The following is a 21312-nucleotide window of genomic DNA, read 5'->3' on the forward strand; positions in this document are numbered from 1 at the left end:
TTTTCTTAGTTTTAACTGTTAAACTTAGCAGATAGAATAAATGATGCTTAAGACTCCTTCTAAAGAGTCTGTAATAGCATTCTAGATCAGAGATTGCAGATGGGCTTCAACTTCAGTGCGTATTTCATTTAATGGCTAGTGGTTACTTGGTATATTATTCTGGAAAGGATTTGTGGGCCACATCTGGACTTTAGCATCCTACTCAGACTTAGGCAAATGATAGGAATCTATAATAGGTAGGAGTATTTGCAGTTACCTCGTGGTTGTTGTTCTTGCTGCGCCTGGTAGAAAAATCACTGAACAGGAAGTTGAAAAACTGAGATCAACTCCTGGCACTGCTGCTGTAGCTTGTGGTGGTGAGCAAGTTGTTTTTCCTTCTGGGCTTTAGTTGCGTATCTCAGAAAATGAGGGAGTTAGAGGTGTGTGGTTCTAACATTGTGAGATCTCACAGATAATGACAGGTCTCCCAAAACAGCAGAGAGTAGAGAAGGAATCTGACATAGAGTTCATCTTGTCCCCCCCCCCCAGTAAGAATATTAACCAATAAAGGTACATTCTTTTATTACCATCATTTCATAAAGGAAAGCCTTTTATTACCATCATTTATAAATATGACCGATTGATAAAAATAGCATTGTGAACTGTCAATCATCTATTTCCCAGTATGTATGAACAACACAGAGGGTCCTTCTCTCAGTTCTCTTAGTCATGACTCTAAAGCAGATTTTGGAAGTAGACACAGATCACATGTTAACAATGGGCTGACCTCTACCCTCAGAGACACCAGTACATCAACAGTTGGAGCTTCTGTTGATTAGCCCTTGATCCACTTATGCTTTCTTGGCGACAGGGATGAACAGTCCCTCAGGCCAGCCACCCACGGGGAGCAGACACCAACTTTCTGTGGAGCTGAAAACCTTGACAATGGACTAATTGACCAAAGAGTACTGAAACAGAGGTAGGGTTGCCAATTTCTAAATGTTTAAAGCCAAATGATAATATCTGTATTTTTTCAAAATAAGATTTCATATGTCTAAATGTGTTTGTAAGTGGAAACATTTTGTTTTCCTGGAAGAAATATTTTTTATCAAGTGTTGAAGATAGTTGGTAAAAGATAAAGTTTAAATTTTTTTATATTTGTGTTGGAAAAGTTTTGGGATTATATTATGCATTCTAAGTACACCTTGCTAAGAAAACAGAGGGATTTCTCTGCAATAAACTGTCTAAGACGATTGGCAGTAGACACAAAGATAGAGTTTATTCAGTGGATAATGTCTTGTAGAACAGTGCTTTTTCAACCTCTGGTCCATGGATCGGGCCACCAGAAATTTCCTTCCAGTCTGCAAAAGAGTTAACCACCCTGATGTACATGAAGATTATAGACCTAATGATCTTGGGTAACTTGACTCTTGCTCAGGGTGATCTCTGCCTCCATGGTGCCAAAGTAATTCTCCTATTTTCACTGGTTAAAAAGTTGAAAACCATCGCTAAAGAATGTACCATTTCAGGAGTCTTTTAGCTTTGAATTTTATAGTTGTTGTTTCGGAAGCACTGCTTTAGTAAAGTTTTCCTCGTATAATATTCCCCCTTTCCACAATTTTGCTTTTCAAGGACTCAGTTACCCTCAAAAATATTAAATAAAACAATTTATAAGTTTTAAATGGCACACTGTTCTGAGTAGTGCAGTAAAATCATGCACTATTCCACCCTATCCTGCCTAGGATATGTCATCTTTTTGTCCAGTGTCCACCTGTTCCTTTGTGACTTAGTCACCATCTCAGTTTTCAGATTGACTGTCACAGTATTACAGTGCTTGTGTTCAAGTAACCTTTATATTATTGTTATAATCACTTTTTTAAAAATTTTATTAAATTTTTTAATTTATCATGTTAACATGGATTCAAGTGTCTCACTCAATATGACACCCTCATCCCCCAACCACGTGCCCCCATTATGTCCCCTTTGTCCCCCTCCCCCTAACTCCTCTCCCTTTCCCTCTGGGATTTGCTGTCCTGTTATCTGTATCTCTGTGTTATGTATATGTAATTTCACTAATCCCTTCACTTCCTCTGATCCCATCCCTTCATCTCCCTTCCCGCTGACAGCTGTCCCTCTGCTCCCTGAGACCCCACCTCTGCCTCTATTCCATTCCTCAGTTCACTTTGTTCATTATATTTCACATATAAGCGAGATCATTTAGTGTAATAATCTCCAGGTCCATCCGTGCCATCACAAAAGGTAAGATCATCTTCTTTTTCACAGTTGCGTAGTATTCCATTGTGTACATGTACCACAGCTTTTCTATCCACTCATCTACTGATGGACACTTGGGCTGTTTCCAGATCTGGACTATTGTAAACAATGCTACCATAATCATGAGGTGCATTTCTTCTTTTGCATTAGTGTTTTGGGATTCTTAGGATATATTCCTAAAAGTGGGATAGCTGGGTCAAGAGGCAGTTTCATTTTTAATTTTTTGAGGAAACGCCGTACTGTTTGTCACAGTGGCTGCACAAGTCTGCATTCCCATCATGTTATAATCATTTTATTACTAGTTATGGTTGTTAATGTTTTACTGTGCCTGATTTCTAAATTTAACTTTATCATAGATAGGTATGCATAAGAAAAAAGCAAAGTCTATATATAGAGTTCTTCGTACTATCCATGGTTTAAAACATCCACTGGGGGGTCTTGGGATGGATCCTTCGCAGAGGAGTGGGGGAACTACTGTATTTCTACCCTGGATTTAAATGGTCCAATATTTTAATATATGGGAAGGAACAAAGGAAACCATTGCCCTTGCAAACCAGACCCAGGAATGTGGTACTGAGACAGTCCTGAGGGCGATTTTGGTAAAATGTGGTGGGTAGCATACATGGCAGTACTCAGTCACGGTTCATTCATGATACTTACCGCATTTCCCCATGTATAAGATGCACCCTTTTTCAAAAAATTTGGGGTCTAAAAAGTGTGTGTTTCTTATATAGTGGTTGTCAAATCATTTAAGAAGTGTAGCATTGCAAATGCCATGGTGGAACTGAAAACAAGGCAGTATATGAAGACAGTTTTTCATCAGACACAGACGAGGAAAAGCTAATGGATGGGAGTTTTGACAGTGATAAGAAGTTGTATGAATTTTATGATGAATAAAACTTGAGTTCAATAGCTTTATGTAATACATTTTATTTTCCAAATCTCAGGCCCCAAAATTAAGATGCATCTTATACATGGGAATGTCTTATACATGGAGAAATATGGTAACTGTTTTCATCCATTAATGAGCAAATGCTTTTCCTTAAATGTACCACCATTGAAAGAAGAGATGCCAGGTTGCATAGGAGAATAATTGGGCACTAGATAGGCCAGGTGTGGTCTTTTGCAGTTTTCACAAACTCTTTGATCATCTCATTTAGTGCACACATTCCTGCAAGATGGGCATTATTCTCTCTTTTGCATAAATGAGTAAAAGTGAGACTTAGGGAGCTCAAGGGGTTTCTATCTAGTTTTCATATCTGGATCATTCTTACCTTCACACAGGATTAACCACCGTCAGGGTAGGAGCTCAGGGAACCGCGAGCATCAGCCTCAGGCCTCGGCCACCAGGCCCCAGCCCCCCGGGAGTGCCGGGAACAGCTGCACTTTGATCAGGAGCTCTTGCAAAACAGGCTTTGTCTCTCTCTTCTGTTTTCTCTCCACCACCTTCAACCTCATCCTCTCTCCCACCCCTGGGCACAATCTGCCATCTTCCTCCGTTCCTCTGGCTCCTGTCTGGTGTGGGAACAAGAAGGAGGAAAGCAACGGGCTACGGGAGAATCACCCCCATGGTCTTTCAGGTCTGAGCTATGGTTCAGGAAATGTAAACATGTTTTTCTGGTGGCTTTCTTCTCTTCCTTTCTGCTCATGGGTGCTTGTAGAGTGTGAGTGTTTCCCTTTAGCATGGCTCTACATCCACAGGGTAAACTCTGAGTCCTCAACTCCCCTTTCCACCACAAAGCTTCCAAAGGTGACCAGTCTGTTCTTGAAGTGTTCTGGGGTGAGCAGAGACAGGATAAACAATAACCCGTGCCAGGCGTCTGGCCCTAGCACCACTGTGAATCAGCATTCTCATCTGAAAAATGGGACGAATAACGAGGACTGTCCTCATAGTTCTCTTGTGAGCATTACAGACAGGTAAGGCCCGCCCAGTGCCGCTCAGTGGGAACTCCCAGAAGGCACTCTGTGCCACCATCTGAACCACACTGCCCTGGGTAGTATTTCCTCTTTCCTTGTTACTTCTTTTTCCCCCCTGCCTGCTGCCAGTGGGAAACAAGGGTGCAGTCTCCTGTTCAGTGAGGTCTTTCTTCCTTACTGAGCCCTCGGACAGTATTCTGTCTTCAGCATGTCCTATGATACAGGCTGGATAGGGTTATTATTCTCGTGTTTTCCCGTGGTCAAAGGGGCAGCCTTGCGCTTCCTGCTGTTTCTCCTTCTTCCCAGCACCTAGTGAGAGGGAGGAGAAAACAGGACTGGCTTCGGCATGGAGAGAGCGTGCAGGGTTTGTAGACCAGAGCCGATACAGCCCTATCTTTCTATACATGGTCCCCCTCATCCATGTGACCGCCTGCTGCCCATCTCTAGCCAAACACACTTCTGAGTTACACATGTCCAAAAATAAACTCACATTTCCTGCCTTCATATGTGTTTGGGAGTCAGAACCACAAATCTATTCTAACTGAAGACGTAGGGAGGTTATTGTAAGAGAAGTGTCTCAGCACAGGAGCTGGTGCTGGAAAGCAGGGGGGGGGGGGGATGGAGCTGCCCCTCCCTTGGAGGAGCTGCATGGTAGCCTCTCAGTCTCTGCTCTGCTCCCCTGCCCCCATTCCCTGGCTTCTCTCCGTGCAGATGATTATCCTAGTCCTCAGGGCTGCTCTGCCCTCCGCAGACTGACTGACATATGACTGCCCTGCCATATTGTTGCTTTCCTTTACCTACTGGCCCACTGTGGGGCAGCTGTGTTAGGCTTGCGCACTGGTGTACCAGCTGCAAGCACTTTGCTTGACTGGTGCGTGAGCACCTGGCAGAGGCACGTGTGCATAGCCTATATAAGGCTACGGGTGCTTGCGCTGAAAGAGATTGGGGATTGCAGATTGCCTGCCCACCACTGTGAAGGGGACATTTTTGCTGTTCATTTGCCTGAGAGGCAGTTTCCCCTGCCTGTGTGCTTGTCTGCCACTGTGAGACTTTATTAAACGGAATGGTCCAATCTATTCCAGCTCCTCAGTTTTTCTACTGTCTGCCCGAATCCAGTGTGGACCTGCCTGACCTTGGCCACTGGCATTACACTCATCCTTGAAGGTTCTGCTTAAAATCCCTTTTTTGGAAGCCCTTCCACTGACATTCCAGGACAGGCAAGGACCCCAGTCTTCTGTGCATAGTCTCTTCGCTTTATTTGTAAAACTAGCTGATGAAATTGATGACTTTAAAGTCAATAGTCCCTCGTTAGACTGAAAGCACCTCAAGGATAAAGACCAGGCCTTTTTTTGTCATTGTGAACAGAGATTTGGCACAGTCCCTGGCACACAGAAGCTAAACAGGAGTTTTTAAATTGAACTGAGGATATGTGAGCCAATGAAACACAGAATATATGTCTGTGGGGCAGGATAAATATTTTAATACCATCAATTTTTTTAGGCCTTTTGATATAATTTATACCAAATATGTTAACTTTTTTTGTTGTTTATTCAGTGAATGTGATGTGGGGGGAGACAGACTCCTGTATGCTGCCCAACAAAGATCTACCTGGCAAGCCCACTAGAGGGTGATTCTCTGCCCATCTGGGGCATTGCTTCTTTGATTAACAAGCAAGCTCTTAGTGCCTGAGGCAAAGACCATGGAGCTATCCTCAGCTTCCGGGGCCGACTTGCTCCAGTTGAGCCATGGATGCAGGAGGGAGAGAGAGAGAGAATGGGAGGGGTGGAGAAGCAGACGGGTGCTTCTCCTGTGTGCCCTCACTGGGAATTGAACCAGGGACATCCACATGCTCGGCTGATGCTCCACCACCGAGTCAACTGGCCAGGGCCTATGTTAACTTTTTAAACAAAATTAAACTCGAGGAGTTTATAAGTCACTCACACGTAAGAGGCTAGAGAGCTGATGATAATTGGTTTCAGGGCTTTTACGAAGCCAACTGCTCTCCATGGGAAGAAGGGATGGTGGAACAAGAGCTAGCTTTGGGGTCTTACACACCTGGGTTGGAGTCCTGATTCCTCCAAATGCCTGCCAGGTGGCCTCTGCCCAGAATGGGATGGGCACACCCACTAGCACATGTAGTTCTTGAAGTCCAAATGAGGTTACCCGGCAGCTGTTATCTCATCATACAAGATGGCAGTCATTATTCTGGTGGTATGTATCTTTTCCTGTGTTCCCCAAAATGAATATGTGCTTTGCATCCAGATTACTTGTAAACAAGAAGAAAAAGAAGGTTCTAGAGGCAGAATGTTCACAGACATTGGCTCTAGAAAAGTCTCCAGTGGAGGTGTGTGTATCTTAAGGGATGAATTTCATGTCCTAGGGAAACACCAGGGTGCTATGACACAATGAAATTTTTCAGTGATAGTTGATACTGTGCTCTTTACTGAATTGATTAAATATCCTTTCTTGATGGGAAAATTACAATGTCTCATATTCAAAGTGTGTGGCTGGTCTGTTCGGAAGAGATTCTTTGCAATCCTATTCTTTGGTTTTCATCTATACTATTTAAAACTTTTAATTCCCTTTTAGTACCAAATAAACCATGAAATCAGATAAACAGGCAGAGATTTCCAAAAAGTTACTTTAAAAACCTTTCACTTGAACTTTAAATAAATGTGTGCAGATGTTTTGCTTCTTGCCTTTGGGCATAATTATAAATTAGTTACGGTTTCATGCATATTTAAAAATTATTTTAATGATTTTTTTTTTTTTTTGGTCTGGCTACTGTTACAAAATGTTGGAGGATGATCTTACCCATCTGCCAGTGCTCAGTAAGGTAAATGTCAGCAGATCAACGCATGATACATTGTTTGTAGGCACTATCCCACGCACAGCCCAGATGAGATGTTCCACAGCTGGGTGCACATCTTATCCAGCACATAATAAAAAGAAGATTCAATGAAACACATCAGCCTAGTTACTGTTACATTAATACACTTTTCAGTTAGATATGTGATTACTCTTCTCACTCCCTGTATGTTTGTGTCCTCTAGAGGTCCAGAGTTCTGGGGCAGGGGTGGTGAGGAACCAGTCTGGTTTACTTTTGCAGTGCCTGGCGCAGGGTAAGCAATCAACAGATTTTTATTACGTAAAGGAACAGAAGTATGAAGTACTTTCTGTGCTCTCGTCTTAATTGAGTTAAGTATACTTCCTTCGACTTTGACTAGATGATGTTTGAGTAGAGACCCTAATGCAGTGGGGGATATATTGGCTTACAAAGATAGAATTGATATTTTGTTCAGTGGAGGATATCTTTAGACCCAGCCAAGCAGGAGTTGCAGAATCAGGGAAATTAGGTTGGCATTAAGGATAAATAACTCTGATTCCTGCCCATTTCCATTAAGTATCATATGAAGTCTTTAGAGAGACTCAAAGTGAGCTTGATTTCTAATCTACTTTTTTTTCTGTTTTGTTCAGTCTCAAAGTTACTAAATATACACCATGAGCCAGGCATTATTTAGACAGTGGCGGGCAGGGAATGCAATTTAGTCCTGCCTAAGGGAACTCAGTCTAGTAGACACGACAGATACGTAAGCTAATAATGGCAATATTAAGAGAGTATGCAGCAATTGAAATGCATAGGGTACAGAAATAGCTTAAACGAGGGGAAAATAAGGCTTTCAGGGAAGTGAGTGTTGAGAAGGCTCTGGGGGAAAACTTCACAAGAACTGAGGGAAGATTTTGAGAAGTGATTAGACATTCACTGAAGGAAAATGGGGCAGGAGAGACTAAGGACATTTACAGCAAAGGGAGCTGCAGTGCAAAGGTACAAATGCCTGAAACAGAACAACGGATTCTGTTTGCAGTAAGTATTTTTGCAATGTGAGAGGCAGAGGCAGAGAAAACGGAGTTGCTGGAAATGATGAGAGATACTTAGAGAGGTGAGAAGGCTCTCTGCTGTGCCAGTGAGTGCGGTAGCACCGACTACATTAGATTCACCTGGGGACTTCACAACCAAAAATATCAGGGCCCTAGACCAATGCTTCTCAAACTCTAACATACTTAAAACTCACCCAGGAATTTTGTTAAAATTTAGATTCTGATTTAGTAGGCTAGGGGTTAGGCCTGAGAGTCAGCATTTCTAACAAGTCCTGCCAAGGCTGTTCTAGGACTACCTTTTGATAAGCAAGACCCAGACCAGGGGTCAGGAACCTTTTTGGCTGAGAGAGCCATGAACGCCACATATTTTAAAATGTAATTCCATGAGAGCCATACAACAACCCTTGTAATTACGCATTATCCAATAAAAATTTGGTGTTGTCCTGGAGGACAGCTGTGATTGGCTCCAGCCACCCGCAACCATCAACATGAGTGGTAGGAAATGAATGGATTGTAATACATGAGAATGTTTTATATTTTTAACATTATTTTTTTTATTAAAGATTTGTCTGCGAGCCAGATGCAGCCATCAAAAGAGCCACATCTGGCTCGCGAGCCATAGGTTCCCGACCCCTGCCCTAGACCTATTAGAATTTCTGGGAGTGTACAATAGACTGAATCATCCATGGCCCTCGATGTGTGGGTTACATTGTTAAGAAATAGGAAGTTTATGGTGCCTGTATCCACTGGGAAAAGGGTGAGTTTTGCATGATGAATTACAGAAGGCAAAATATCTAGTATGACCATGTACTGAATATGGAGTTTTGGCTCTCCCTATGCTTGGTCTTTAACCTATGGGACTTTCAGATTGGAAGTTAAATTTGCACATTCACTTATATCTAATCCCAGCAATCTTTCAATACCTGAAAAGGTATTTGAAATTCATTAATAGACAGGGAATCATCTCTAGAAAAGCTGGATTCTTGGATGTTTGGGCTGCAAATGCCATTAGATGACATAAGCCCAGAAATAGCTCAGCTCTTTTATAAACTCTAGTCATCAGGGTAAAGATAGTCAGATAGATGACCAGCAAGGGGAAGGTTTGCCACATCAAACAATACTGTCTTTGGGAACAAGAAAAATTATATGACTGCTCTTTGGGAACAAGAAAAATTATATGACTTTTCACTCTTATTATAGTTAAAGTTTTAAAGTTATTTAACTTTTTCAAGAGACTGCCTCTATTTCATAATTTTAAAAAATTAACAAATATAGCAATAATGATACTGCCAATTATCAAGTGTGTCAGTTTAACTTTATATGTTTCATTTTATTAGAAATGTAAACTTGCCCTGGCCAGGTAGCTCAGCTGTTTAGAGCGTTGTCCCCACACACCAAGGTTGCAGACTTGATCCCCAGTCAGGGCACATATAAGAATCAACCAATGAATGTATAAATTAAGTGGGAAAACAAACTGGAGTCTTTCTATTTCTCTCTCTCTTTCTCTCTCTTTTCCTTCTTTACCCTCTCTAAAATCAATAAATAAAAATTTTTAATGTAAACTCTACATATAAACTGTTTAGTGTGTTTAGTGCAGTACACTCTGATTCAGTTGGACTGCCACCAGTTTTAGGCATTAACATGTCCTGTGTACGCAAGACTGAGAGCCATTGATTAGAGATGTTTCGTGGTGGTGTCTTGTTAAAGAGCCCAGGCTCTGAGGTGGGAACAGAAATTTTAGTGTCCTTTCCATTTGCAAGTGCTTTCTGCCCTCTACTTCCTTTTTAGCCCAACTTCTAATGTTGTTCTGCCCAAATCCTACTGAAGAAAAATTTTATGAATAATCTTAACCTCATAGTGAAATCTTTCTTAAACCAGTGAAAACATCATTTTGTGGATAGGAAATGATTGTGCCTGAAGTTACCTGCTTCCAAATTAGAAAGCATTTTTAATTTCTGAGAAGTCCCTTTAATTGTGTAAAACTAGTTTGACTCGTGTCAGTTGGCATTGCTTGCATTCTAGTTACTTCCAGGATACGTTATTAAATTGTTTTAAAGAAAAAGGAATGTTGATGCCTATGATTTTGCAGAATGACTCAATTAGAAGCAACATGGAATATCTAGGTTGTAAAAAGCTTGTATGTGTCTAGCTACATTCTGACATTTGATAGAACTAATACCATAGTATATAGTCCCTGTTCTGATGTTGAAGAGAAAAGACATATGGGAAAACATATAGAGAACAAGAAAGTGAAAATTGTACCAAGCCTTATTTTATAGCATTAGAATATTGAAGTCGTCTATTGATGTGTGTCCAAATGAGAGGTAGCAACCTCAAAAGTCCAAAGGAGTCATGTGACTAACTTAGCTACTTGAACCCCTGGGCTAAAATGTTGTACTGAAATGAAGCTTAGCACTGGCATGGTACATCACCTTTTACAAACCTTGGGAAGGCACACCACGTAGCAAACAAAACTTGTCATTACTTTCTTTACCCCCTCAGTCTGAGTATATAAGAGATAAATCATGGGAAAAAGAAATAAGGTAACAGAATGAGAATGGAAATAGGGAATGTGGAAGAGTAATTGCTATATAATGGACCCCAATAAATGTTGGTTGCATGAATGAATGAAATAAGAGTGTAACAAACAGGAAAACAGTTTGGGTTGAAGCACAGATTTCACTTGGGAAGTACCTGTTGCTGTAATGAATCAAGTGTTAAATTATCGTTGTGCTTATTTTAGCTAGTACATTTTTCCACCACGGATATAGTGACTGCCAAAGAGGGAAAAAAAGAGAGATCTTTTTTCCTTTTTCTCCTCTTTTCTGAATTCCCCATGTGTTTCATGGTATTTCACGCATTCTTATAAAATAAGACCTAAAGTTCTAAAGGTACCTGGTCTTTCAAAACTCATTTGACGTTTGTTTGGACTGCTAAGAATTCCATGGTTGTGCCAGAAAATTAACCTACTTAAGCTAATTTAAGAAATTGTTCCTTTTCTTTCTCTTCTTTCTCTCTTTCTTTTTTAAATCTCCTATTTTGCCTTTATTCCTTTACTTTCATTATAATCAATTTTATTAGAGAAATGGATTGAAAGTTGCTTAGGACCTCGATTACTTGGAAATTTTACTCTAGATTCTTTTTTTAAACACACTTACTGATCAGTCACTAGCTTTAAAGTTTTAAAGTGGTTCTGATACTTAATTTTATAAACAGTCTTATTGAGGTATAATTAGCATAACATAAAATTCACCCATTTGAAGTTAATTTTAGAAAACTGATACAGTGGTGCACCATGGTCACCATTGATTTTGGAACACTTCCATCAACCAAAAGAATTCCCTCATGCCTTTCTGCAGCTCATCTTCTCTCCCACCTGCAGCCCGGGGCGCCCACACATCTGCCTTCTGTAGCATGTGGTAGAAATTCATGTGAATGAAATCAGAGTATCTGATACTCATTTTTAATTTAGAAACTAAGTTTACTTTTAAAACAACCAAGACTAACTAAATTAAGTAGATCCTGTATTTCACTATAAGCAGTAGCAGAATAATTTTTTTTTTTTTTTTTGTATTTTTCTGAAGCTGGAAACAGGGAGGCAGTCAGACAGACTCCCGTATGCGCCCTACTGGGATCCACCCAGCACGCCCACCAGGGGGCGATGCTCTGCCCATCTAGGGTGTTGCACTGTTACGACCAGAGCCATTCTAGCGCCTGAGGCAGAGGCCACAGAGCCATCCCCAGCGCCTGGGCCAACTTTGCTCCAATCGAGCCTTGGCTGCAGGAGGGGAAGAGAGAAACAGAGAGGAAGGAGAGAAGGAGGTGTGGAGAAGCAGATGGGTGCTTCTCCTGTGTGCCCTGGCTGGGAATCAAACCCGGGACTCCCGCATGCCAGGCCGATGCTCTAACACTGAGCCAGGGCCAGCAGCAGAATAAATTAATCAGAAGAACTTTCTTAATGAGGTGCTAAGGCTTACTGTGTACGTCTCACTTGCTTTGCTGAATTACAACTTACTCTCTTTTTGTTTGACATCTTGTTCAATTTTGAGCTATGCATTACATAAGATTGCTTCAAGATATATGGATTAATATTCTTCCCAACTTCAGGTTTTATTCTGAAGTCTATATTACAACAGCCCCCTGAACTACAAGTATTTATACGTGAAAAGGGAAAGAAAACAGAGATTCCTAATGAGCCATCACACATTTGGAGATAGATGAATGGCTGGAAGATGGGATTAATGACTGCCCTGTATTTAGGTCCCAAGAAAGTACTTTATATCAGAAGTAGTGAGGATGTAAGAAATGAATAATTTGTGTATCTGTGAAATAGAATCTCACTCTGTGTTTTTATTTAACAGAAGGAATGTGAAGCATGCTCTCTCGAGGAATAAAGCATTACAGTGGACGAAGTCCTATGTTCTCCCAGAGTTTCCCTATGATGTCAAGTGCACATTAGCCGAGCAGAAGTGTCCCGACCACAGCATGAGAATAAGGATCATCGAGTTCCTCCAGGCCGACATGACCAAGTACCTGAAAGGCTCACTGTGAGTAAGAACAGGGCAGACTGTCTGCGTTGGGGGAGGGTCTGTTTTCAGAGGAAAATAGAATCCATTTGCAACCAGCCCTTTTCAGATTTTAGATTACATATTGGTAATAAACCCAACATTGCCCAATATTTGAATGTCTACATTGTTACCTGGAAAGATTTGAAGAAAAGTGAGTGTAATTTAGCCTAATTGTAAAGAAAGGGATGGAGCTACTTGACCCGAAAACTGCCCTCCTGTTGCCATGAACAGGTATCCCAGCACCCAGCAGTATAACGAGGTGGTCAGCGCCCTGCTGCAGGCCCACCCCTTCCTGGACCAGGACGGCTGCGGCTTCGTAAGTGACCATTTTGTTCACCTCAGCCCACTTAAAAATAATAGTCTGAGCCCTGGCTGGTTGGCTCAGCAGTAGAGCGTCGGCCTGGCGTGCAGAAGTCCCGGGTTTGATTCCCTGCCAAGGCACATAGGAGAAGCGCCCATTTGCTTCTCCACCACCCCCCTTCCTCTCTATCTCTCTCTTCCCCTCCCACAGCCAAGGCTCCATTGGAGCAAAGATGGCCCGGGTGCTGGGGATGGCTCCTTGGCCTCTGCCCCAGGCGCTAGAGTGGCTCTGGTCACAGCAGAGCGACACCCTGGAGGGGCAGAGCATCGCCCCCTGGTGGGCAGAGCGTCGCCCCTGGTGGGCGTGGCGGGTGGATCCCGGTCGGGCGCATGAGGGAGTCTATCTCTCCCCGTTTCCAGCTTCAGAAAAATACAAAAAAAAAAAAATAATAGTCTGGAGTTGTCCAGTAGCTTTATGTTTCACCCCTCTTAGCTCAGTCTCTCTTTCTTTCTCTCTCTCTCCTCTTTTTGGTACCTTCTCTGTCTTTGTGTTCTTTTGTCCTTCTCTTTTATGATTAATCTTTCCATTGATTGATTGAGAGAGAGAGAAGCATCAACTCATTGTTCCACTTAGCTATTCCATGTAGTTGTACACTCATTAACTGTTTCTTGTACATGCCCTGATCGGGGATTGAACCTGTGACCTCGGTGCCCTGGGAAGACGTTTTATTCACTGAACCACCCGGCCAGGGCCCTTTGTCTTTTTTCTGTTTTAGAGCACTGATTGAAGGAGAGCTATAGCCATGCTCTCCCCACCCCCCTCCAGCTGGAAAACTGAGAAGGGGATGATTACTCAGTGACACCAGTGTTTTCTGCTGAGGCATCTGAGTAAGGAACTCGCAGAGCCAGGCGTGAAGCAGCTCGCTGAATGAGTACTCATGTGGATGATTGCATTTGATTTGTCTTTTTCTATTCCTATCAGACAGTTAATAAGGAAAGAAGGGAAAGACTGGGAAGAAGAAATTGGCAATTTTAAAATGTTCTAGCAGTTGATTGCTCTAATACCTCCCACTGGGTCAGAAGGTTCAGAAGACCTTCAGAACTGTAGGAAACATGAGCAAAAAAAAATGGATTTGCACTAGTTCATAGCCATTTGTTATTTCGGTGCTATTGAGAAACAGTGATGGTGGCGTGCAGACCCATAGCCTCTGGGAAATGAGGAAGCATCTCTGACTCATGCATCCCCAGGTGCTTAATCAGGGCTGTCACCCAACTGAACCCACAGCACATCGCACCCGGGCTGAGGATGCCTCTGTGGACCGCACTTGATTTCAAATACTTTCCGCAAGTCACTGCTTGAGTCTTCCAAAACCCATGCAAGTTGACAGAACTGATTTTATTGTTCCAATTTATAGTTGAAGAAACTAAGGCTGAGGGATTACCTAACTACTATGTACTAGAGCTAGACTCTGGGTCTTTCCTACTTAGGTTCTGGGGATTTCTGAAGGGCAAAGAATAACTCTTATTGAGCCTTAAGCCAGGGAACCAGGAATGACAGAACCTATGTGCTCAATAATGGACTAATGTAATCTTAGTTCTCATTTGCTTATGATGAAACAGCACTCAGAAAACATGGCCAGAGTCATCAGTGACTTACCACCTTCTCTCATAGCCAAACTAGGAGGCAAAATAAGGGCTTGTCCATCTGTAAAGCATTCTTTTTTTCCCCATACCCACTCTTGGGCTTATTCAAGCACATGATACTGCAGAATGACTAGGGGCTGAGAAACATCCTTGAGGCCCAGGCTGTAAGAAGTGGCAGGCCATGCCTTACACAGTGTACCTTACCAACCAAGGCCAAGACTCAGAGTTTCGCTCCTAGTCTGTTGCTTCAACACCTGTGTCCAACTACATCGCAGAGGACTGACACAAGGCATCCAATATTTAGAGTTTCCAAGATGCATCAAGCACTGTGCTGGACTTGGTGAGCAAAGCAGACAGGAGCTTGTCTTCACATGCTGATAGCCTAGTGGAAGAAAGGAAGAGATGGAGGGAGGGAGGGAAAGAAGGAAAAAGGAAGGAGGGAGGGAAGGGAGGAAGGAAGGAAGGAAGGAAGGAAGGAAGGAAGGAAGGAAGGAAGGAAGGAAGGAAGGAAGGAAAGAAGGAAAGAAAGGAAAGGAAAGGAGGGAGGGAGGAAAGAAGGAAGGAAAGAAAGAGAGAAGGAAGGAAGGAAGGGGAAAACAAGCTGTTAGGGAAGCCGTAAGGCAGTGATGGCTGAGCTGAGATCTGAAGGAAGAGCAAGAGGTAACTAGATACTAGCAGGATGGGGAGGAGTATCTTTGGTTTGAAGTAGTAGATGCTCCATAAATATTTAAGGAGTGAATGCCAATTATATTCACCAAAGTGAATTTCAAAGGATGATGGAAAAGTCATATATAGATTGATGCATTTAATAGATTTTCTTTAAATGTACCAATTCACATATTTATAAGCCATTTTCATTTCTTTTCTAGAATCCACTAGAAAAGTGAAGTACACTGAATTTTAAGGCCTGGGTATATATCTGAAGAAACCTAAAATACTAATTCAAAAGAATATATGCACCCCTATGGAAACAACCCAAGTGCCCATTAATAGATGAGGGGATAAAACAGCTGTGGAACATTTGTATATATGTAGCACTGGGCCATTAAAAAGGATGACATCTTACTATTGCAAACCAATACCAATACGACAGGGTATTATGCTAAGTGAAATAAGTCAATCAGAGAAAGACAGTATGATTTCACTTATATGTGGAATCTAAAGAACAGTATAAACGAAACAGAAACAAACTCATAGAGAACAGACTGATGGTTGCCAGAGGGGAGGAGGTTTGGGTGAAAACAGTGAAGGGATTAAGAACTACAGATTGACAGTTACAAAATCCTCACAGGAATGTAAAGTACAGGCTAGGCCCGTGATGGCAAAACTTTTTATAAAAACCGCCCACTTTTGCAGTGCTGGTCAACCTGGTCCCTCCCGCCCACTAGTGGGCGTTCCAACTTTCATGGTGGGCCAATCGCGGCTCTGTTTGGTTGCTCCACTACCGCCCATCATGAAAGCTGGAATGCCCACTAGTGGGCGGGAGGGACCAGGTTGACCAGCACTGCAAAAGTGGGCGGTTTTTATAAAAAGGTTCACCATCACGGGCCTAGGAAGTAATAGCTATCCATGGTGCCAGGTGGGTGCAGAAAATATCGGGGGTGAACACTTTATAAAGTATGTGATTGTCTAACCACTATTCTGTACCCCTGAAACTAATTCAAAATAATACTGAATGTGAACGGTAATTGAAAAAAAAAAATTTAAGTAGAATATGTTGTGAAGACAACAGAGTAAGGTGAAAATTATCCAATTTTAGGAATTAGAGAACCTAAAATCAATAGCTAGTATATTCACTCAATAGCTATATGACAATGAAGAGTATTTTTATTTTTTCTGAGTATATTTTCTTATTTGTAATTTCAAGATTACAATTTTTATAGCAATATCACAAGATTGTTGTGAGGATAAATGGAAGGATAGAGTTATTGCTTCTATTCCTGTGATGTGAAAATATTTGAAGCTCAAAGGTAATAGATAAATAAAAATTTCATTGTCTATATATTAGTATTATCCAATATCCTTGAAGATTAATGGCCGCGTTTCATTATATTACACAGTTTTTATGGAAACGAGCCCTCAAGGATCGCTTTAAATATGTTCGAAGACCCATCGAAGATGATGAACAAGTGATGAGAAATAAGTATAAATTTGGACACCGAAGAGGCCAGACAAGGAAATCTCTTGCTGATATAAGATTTGATGAAATTAAAATTGTCCAGATAAAAGTAAGGTTGAATCTTTAATTATTCCAACAATTTATTGATTGGTTGATTAATTAAAGGATAATAAGAGCATTTGAAATAATTAAAACAAAGTAAGATCTCCTTTTGGTGTTGTCAGGAAGCAAGAATATCTATTCTTGGCCTAACAAATATTTCCTAAAAACGACTTCTAAAACCAGTTCACACAGTTTGTTATTGAGCATCTCATGTTTATTTTACAACCTTCAAAAAACCTAGAACAACCCTTATGTTCTGGGTCCTTGAAGAATGTTGTTCTGGTTGCTGGAGAAAGTTTTAATGCTCATATTGTAGGATTAGGTAGTTTGTAGTCTCAAGATATCGGAGGTGGGGGGTAATCCACATGCATGGATTACTCTGTAATTCCCTTTCTTTGCCCAGAAGAGGTCCCGCCCGAGCCAAGGTGACTATGAAGAATGTCAGGCTGAGGACCCAGCCAGGGTTTGGAGATTCCTCCCTCAGCAGCAGGTTTGTTGTACGTAATGTTCATGTGGGTCCTAGTTGTCTGAGATCCTCTAACTAGTCTTTAATTACCTCACAGCCCCCAATATCTTCAGAAACAAAAATATTTTCTGCTAACAAAGTAGATTTAACTCTTTAGGGAGAGTGTCCAAACTACCAAGTATGGAAGCTAAATCTCATACTCCCCCAATTCTATTTCCAACTCAATCCAACCTGAATACATAAATCTTAAGTCTTGAACCACAAACACATTTATGTTAAGAACTGTGCTTGGTGTAACTATATATTTTATATTCGTCTTCAACTGGTATATTTATTGGCTATTAATAGAGCAACATATTGAGTCATTTCAATTTTATTAACACTATTTATAAACTCTAAGAGATTGTAATATTTAAAGCAATATTTTGTAAACCATTCATTCCAGGATCTACATAAAGAACAATTTTAAGTTAAGGTATATGTAATTTTAAACATCTTACTATAATTTTTAATGAGGTTTTCAAATTATTGACCAGTTAAAATAATTCTGTCTGCTCTTTGATGAAGAGCCAAAGACAGATGAAAGGTAACTAAATTTACTTGTGTAATGTTTTAGAAATGTTGAGTGCTGTATTCTAATATGAACTAAAATCATAATAGGATAGACTTACATTTATTTTAAAATGTCTTTTATATTTTTTTTATTTTATTTTTTTATTTTCCTGAGGTGAGAAGCAGGGAGGCAGAGAGACAGACTCCCGCATGCACCTGACCGGGATCCACCCGGCATGCCCACTACGGGGCAATGCTCTGCCCATCTGGGGCATTGCTCCATTGCAACTGGAGTCATTCTAACGTGCTTGAGGCAGAGGCCATGGAGCCATCCTCAGCAACCAGGCCAACTTTGCTACAAGGGAGCCTTGGCTGTGGGAGGGGAAGAGAGAGATAGAAAAGAGAGGGGGGGGAGGCTAGAGAAGGGGGAAGGGTGGAGAAGCAGATGGGCGCTTCTCCTGTGTGCCCTGGCCAGGAATCACACCCAGTACTTCCACACGCCGGGCCAATGCTCTACTACTGAGCCAACCAGCCAGGTTTTTTATAGTCTTAAAAGTCACTGTATTAATAAACATAATTATGCTAAAATTGCTTTTCTCAAAAAATTTGATTTATATTATACTAAAATTAGAGTCCCTTTATAAATAAATTAATATTTTGCCTATTCACTTTTCCTTCTTTCCCTATGATGTATGTTCCACTAAAATTCATTGGAATGAATGAATTGTAAAATTTGAAAATCAGCAACTGTTCCTAGCACTAGAATTCAAGGGTAAGTCCATAGGGTCAGAGATAACCCCCAGGACACATAGCTAAATAGCAAATTCTTTTTTCTGACATATCATCAAATGCATATGTATACCCATCATTGTGTTTCTTCTCAAAACCAGGTTAGTTCTTCATATAACTATACCTTTCATGACTCATCCCTTCTCCTTCTCTGTCTAGCCCCCCAGACATGCCTGAATTCTAAGCTGAATCCTGCTAAGGCCCATATAAGGGTTTTAGCTCCAAAAAGACACATATTAGGGTCCAAGATTAATTAAATTGCAACAGAAATTAGTTTTGACCTTCCTGTCAACTGGGGCAAAAAGATATTATAAAATGGTCATTTTTCACATCTGAAGCAAGAACATTTTCCTGGAAAACAAATCAATCAGTAAGGTTTACTTTTCCCCCCTTACAAATGCGACCACAAATTACTGATTCTTCTAGACTGTAGCATCCCTTTTTATGACCTCGTGTTCTGTAAAGCCAAAAGCTTTAAAGGACAGGAAAATGATCACACTAGATAGAATATTATAGAAACGATGCGTTTCTCTGTTTTGTATCCTTCATGATGATTGAGCAAATGTATTGTAGAAACACTAAGAAGATAGGCCTTGGCCGGTTGGCTCAGTGGTAGAGCGTTGGCCTGGCGTGTAGAAGTCCCGGGTTCGATTCCCGGCCAGGGCACACAGGAGAAGCGCCCATTTGCTTCTCCACCCCTCCCCCTCTCCTTCCTCTCTGTCTCTCTCTTCCCCTCCCGCAGCCGAGGCTCCACTGGAGCAAAGATGGCCCGGGCGCTGGGATGGCTCCATGGCCTTTGCCTCAGGTGCTAGAGTGGCTCTGGTCGCGGCAGAGTGACCCCCGGGATGGGCAGAGCATCGCCCCCTGGTGGGCATGCCAGGTGGATCCCGGTCAGGCGCATGCGGGAGTCTGTCTGACTGCCTCCCCGTTTCCAGCTTCAGAAAGATATAAAAAAAAAAAAAAAGTATGCAAGAAACACTAAGAAGAGCGGAGGGACAAATCCACTGAATATGCGACTTGTCTCAAGGAACTTTATAGTTCAGATGAACTGCTTACATTATTTCCGGTAGCTCTGTTTTAATATCTTTAAGAGTTTATTTAGTTATACTTTGGTAACTCTCACATCTTTTAAAATTTCCTAACTGGACACAGTAATTCCATAACAGAGAAAAATGGTTCTATGTGCTGCAGAGATAGAAAATGCTGGTGCGGGCAAGAAGCTAGGAGTCAGAGGCTCCCTCAAAGGCAGGGGAGCGGGTTTGGCCTCATTGGAGGAAGGTTGGGGAAGAAATAAAGGAGGGAAAGAGATTTTCGTTGGTTTGGTTTAGTATTTTTTTCTTTTCTTTTCCTTCAGTGGTTGGAGGAAGAAATTTACCAAAGAATTATAGGTAAATAGATATCTCAATGAAGGACAGTGCATTTCATGGTCTGTCACATGGGTTTCTTCAGATATCCCGGGCAGCTGCAAAATTTGTGTGAGTCTGAGCATAGGCCACAGATCTTGTGTCCCTATCTCTCCTTTTATCTCTACCTCCTAGGGTAGTTGAATGCTGCTTAACTGTGCTACAAAACTCAGGCATCAACAGCACCAAAGCATGCATCTGTCAGTCAATATTCCTTCTCATATTCCATGGCTAAAAATACTTATACCATGTTATGTGGATACTATACTTGCCAGAGTCCCATACTCTATACCCAGAACAAATCCTGCAAAATCTTGGGTATTTTGCAGTGTTTAAAAATCCTTTTCCAACCTCATGAATCCATGTTGCTGCTGCTTATACAGCCTCACAGCGCAATGTAGCATAAGAGGTATTGCTTCTTATGCATCTGACTCATAATTATAGGGCAAAATAATTCTGTAGATTTATGAATTGATAAATCCATTTCTTTTGCTTAATTGTCTTTTACTCTACTTCATTTTATATTTATAAACTCTCAACCATAAGAAATGTCTAAACCTGTAAAAAATTTTGTATGTTTATTTGAGCCAAACTGATAACGTATACTGGGGAGCAAGATCAAAAATGCTCTGGAGAATTCTGGAGAATGACAGTTTTGCTGTTTTTTATGCATTTGAAATTTCAACCGATAGCAGTTGGCACCAATTCAACGCCAACAGGAATGGCCTATTTGGGTTGCAGCGAAGAAGGAAACTGTATTTAATGCAGAACAACTCATTTGGGATATAGCATGATTGAGAGGCAGCCCTGAGGCCAGGGACCACTGGGACCAGGCCTCTCTCTGGCTAGATGGTTCTGCTCTGCTCCTCCATGGGTTTCTCTGCTCTGCTTCCTGCTAGTTTGCTTTGCACTGCACTGATCTGCTCCACTCTGCTTTGGGAAAGACATCTTCAATGATTCAGCTCAGCCAGGAAGACAAAATCTTCAGCCTTCAATGGAAAGGCAGAATAAGCTCCCCAAGCCAGAGGGGAGCTGGCTTATATGAACAGAACACCCGCTCCCTAGTTCCTGATTGGTCCATCCTCATGCAAATGAAGACTCCAAATCCCTGCGGTTTCATTGGTCCAAGTGGCACTGTTCTGAAATTGTTCAGAGTAGAGCCACTCTGATTGGCCAGGGCTGCACAGCTCCAATTGAATAAGGAAAGCCTCAGTCTTACTGGTTGAAATAGAATTCCAGGAACGTATTTGAAAGGGCTTAGATGGCAGAGACAGTGCTGGTGGGCAGGTTAGCACAGAGCCTTCTCCGTGAGTGCAGTTT

General features: G+C 41.6%; 1 protein-coding gene across 1 annotated transcript in view; it reads left to right on the top strand.

Annotated features, from left to right (window-relative positions):
* Positions 1 to 21312, top strand: part of SAMD3 (sterile alpha motif domain containing 3) — a 37812-nt gene that overhangs the window by 5664 nt on the left and 10836 nt on the right. Inside the window, exons 4-7 of the mRNA XM_066371780.1 lie at positions 851 to 958; positions 12411 to 12596; positions 12849 to 12933; positions 16622 to 16789. Of these exons, the coding sequence (XP_066227877.1) occupies positions 851 to 958; positions 12411 to 12596; positions 12849 to 12933; positions 16622 to 16789 (547 nt within the window). The remainder of the gene's footprint in view (positions 1 to 850; positions 959 to 12410; positions 12597 to 12848; positions 12934 to 16621; positions 16790 to 21312) is intronic.

The sequence above is a fragment of the Saccopteryx leptura genome, chromosome 3 (genome assembly GCF_036850995.1).
Source record: "Saccopteryx leptura isolate mSacLep1 chromosome 3, mSacLep1_pri_phased_curated, whole genome shotgun sequence".
NCBI classification, from domain to species: Eukaryota; Metazoa; Chordata; class Mammalia; order Chiroptera; family Emballonuridae; genus Saccopteryx; species Saccopteryx leptura.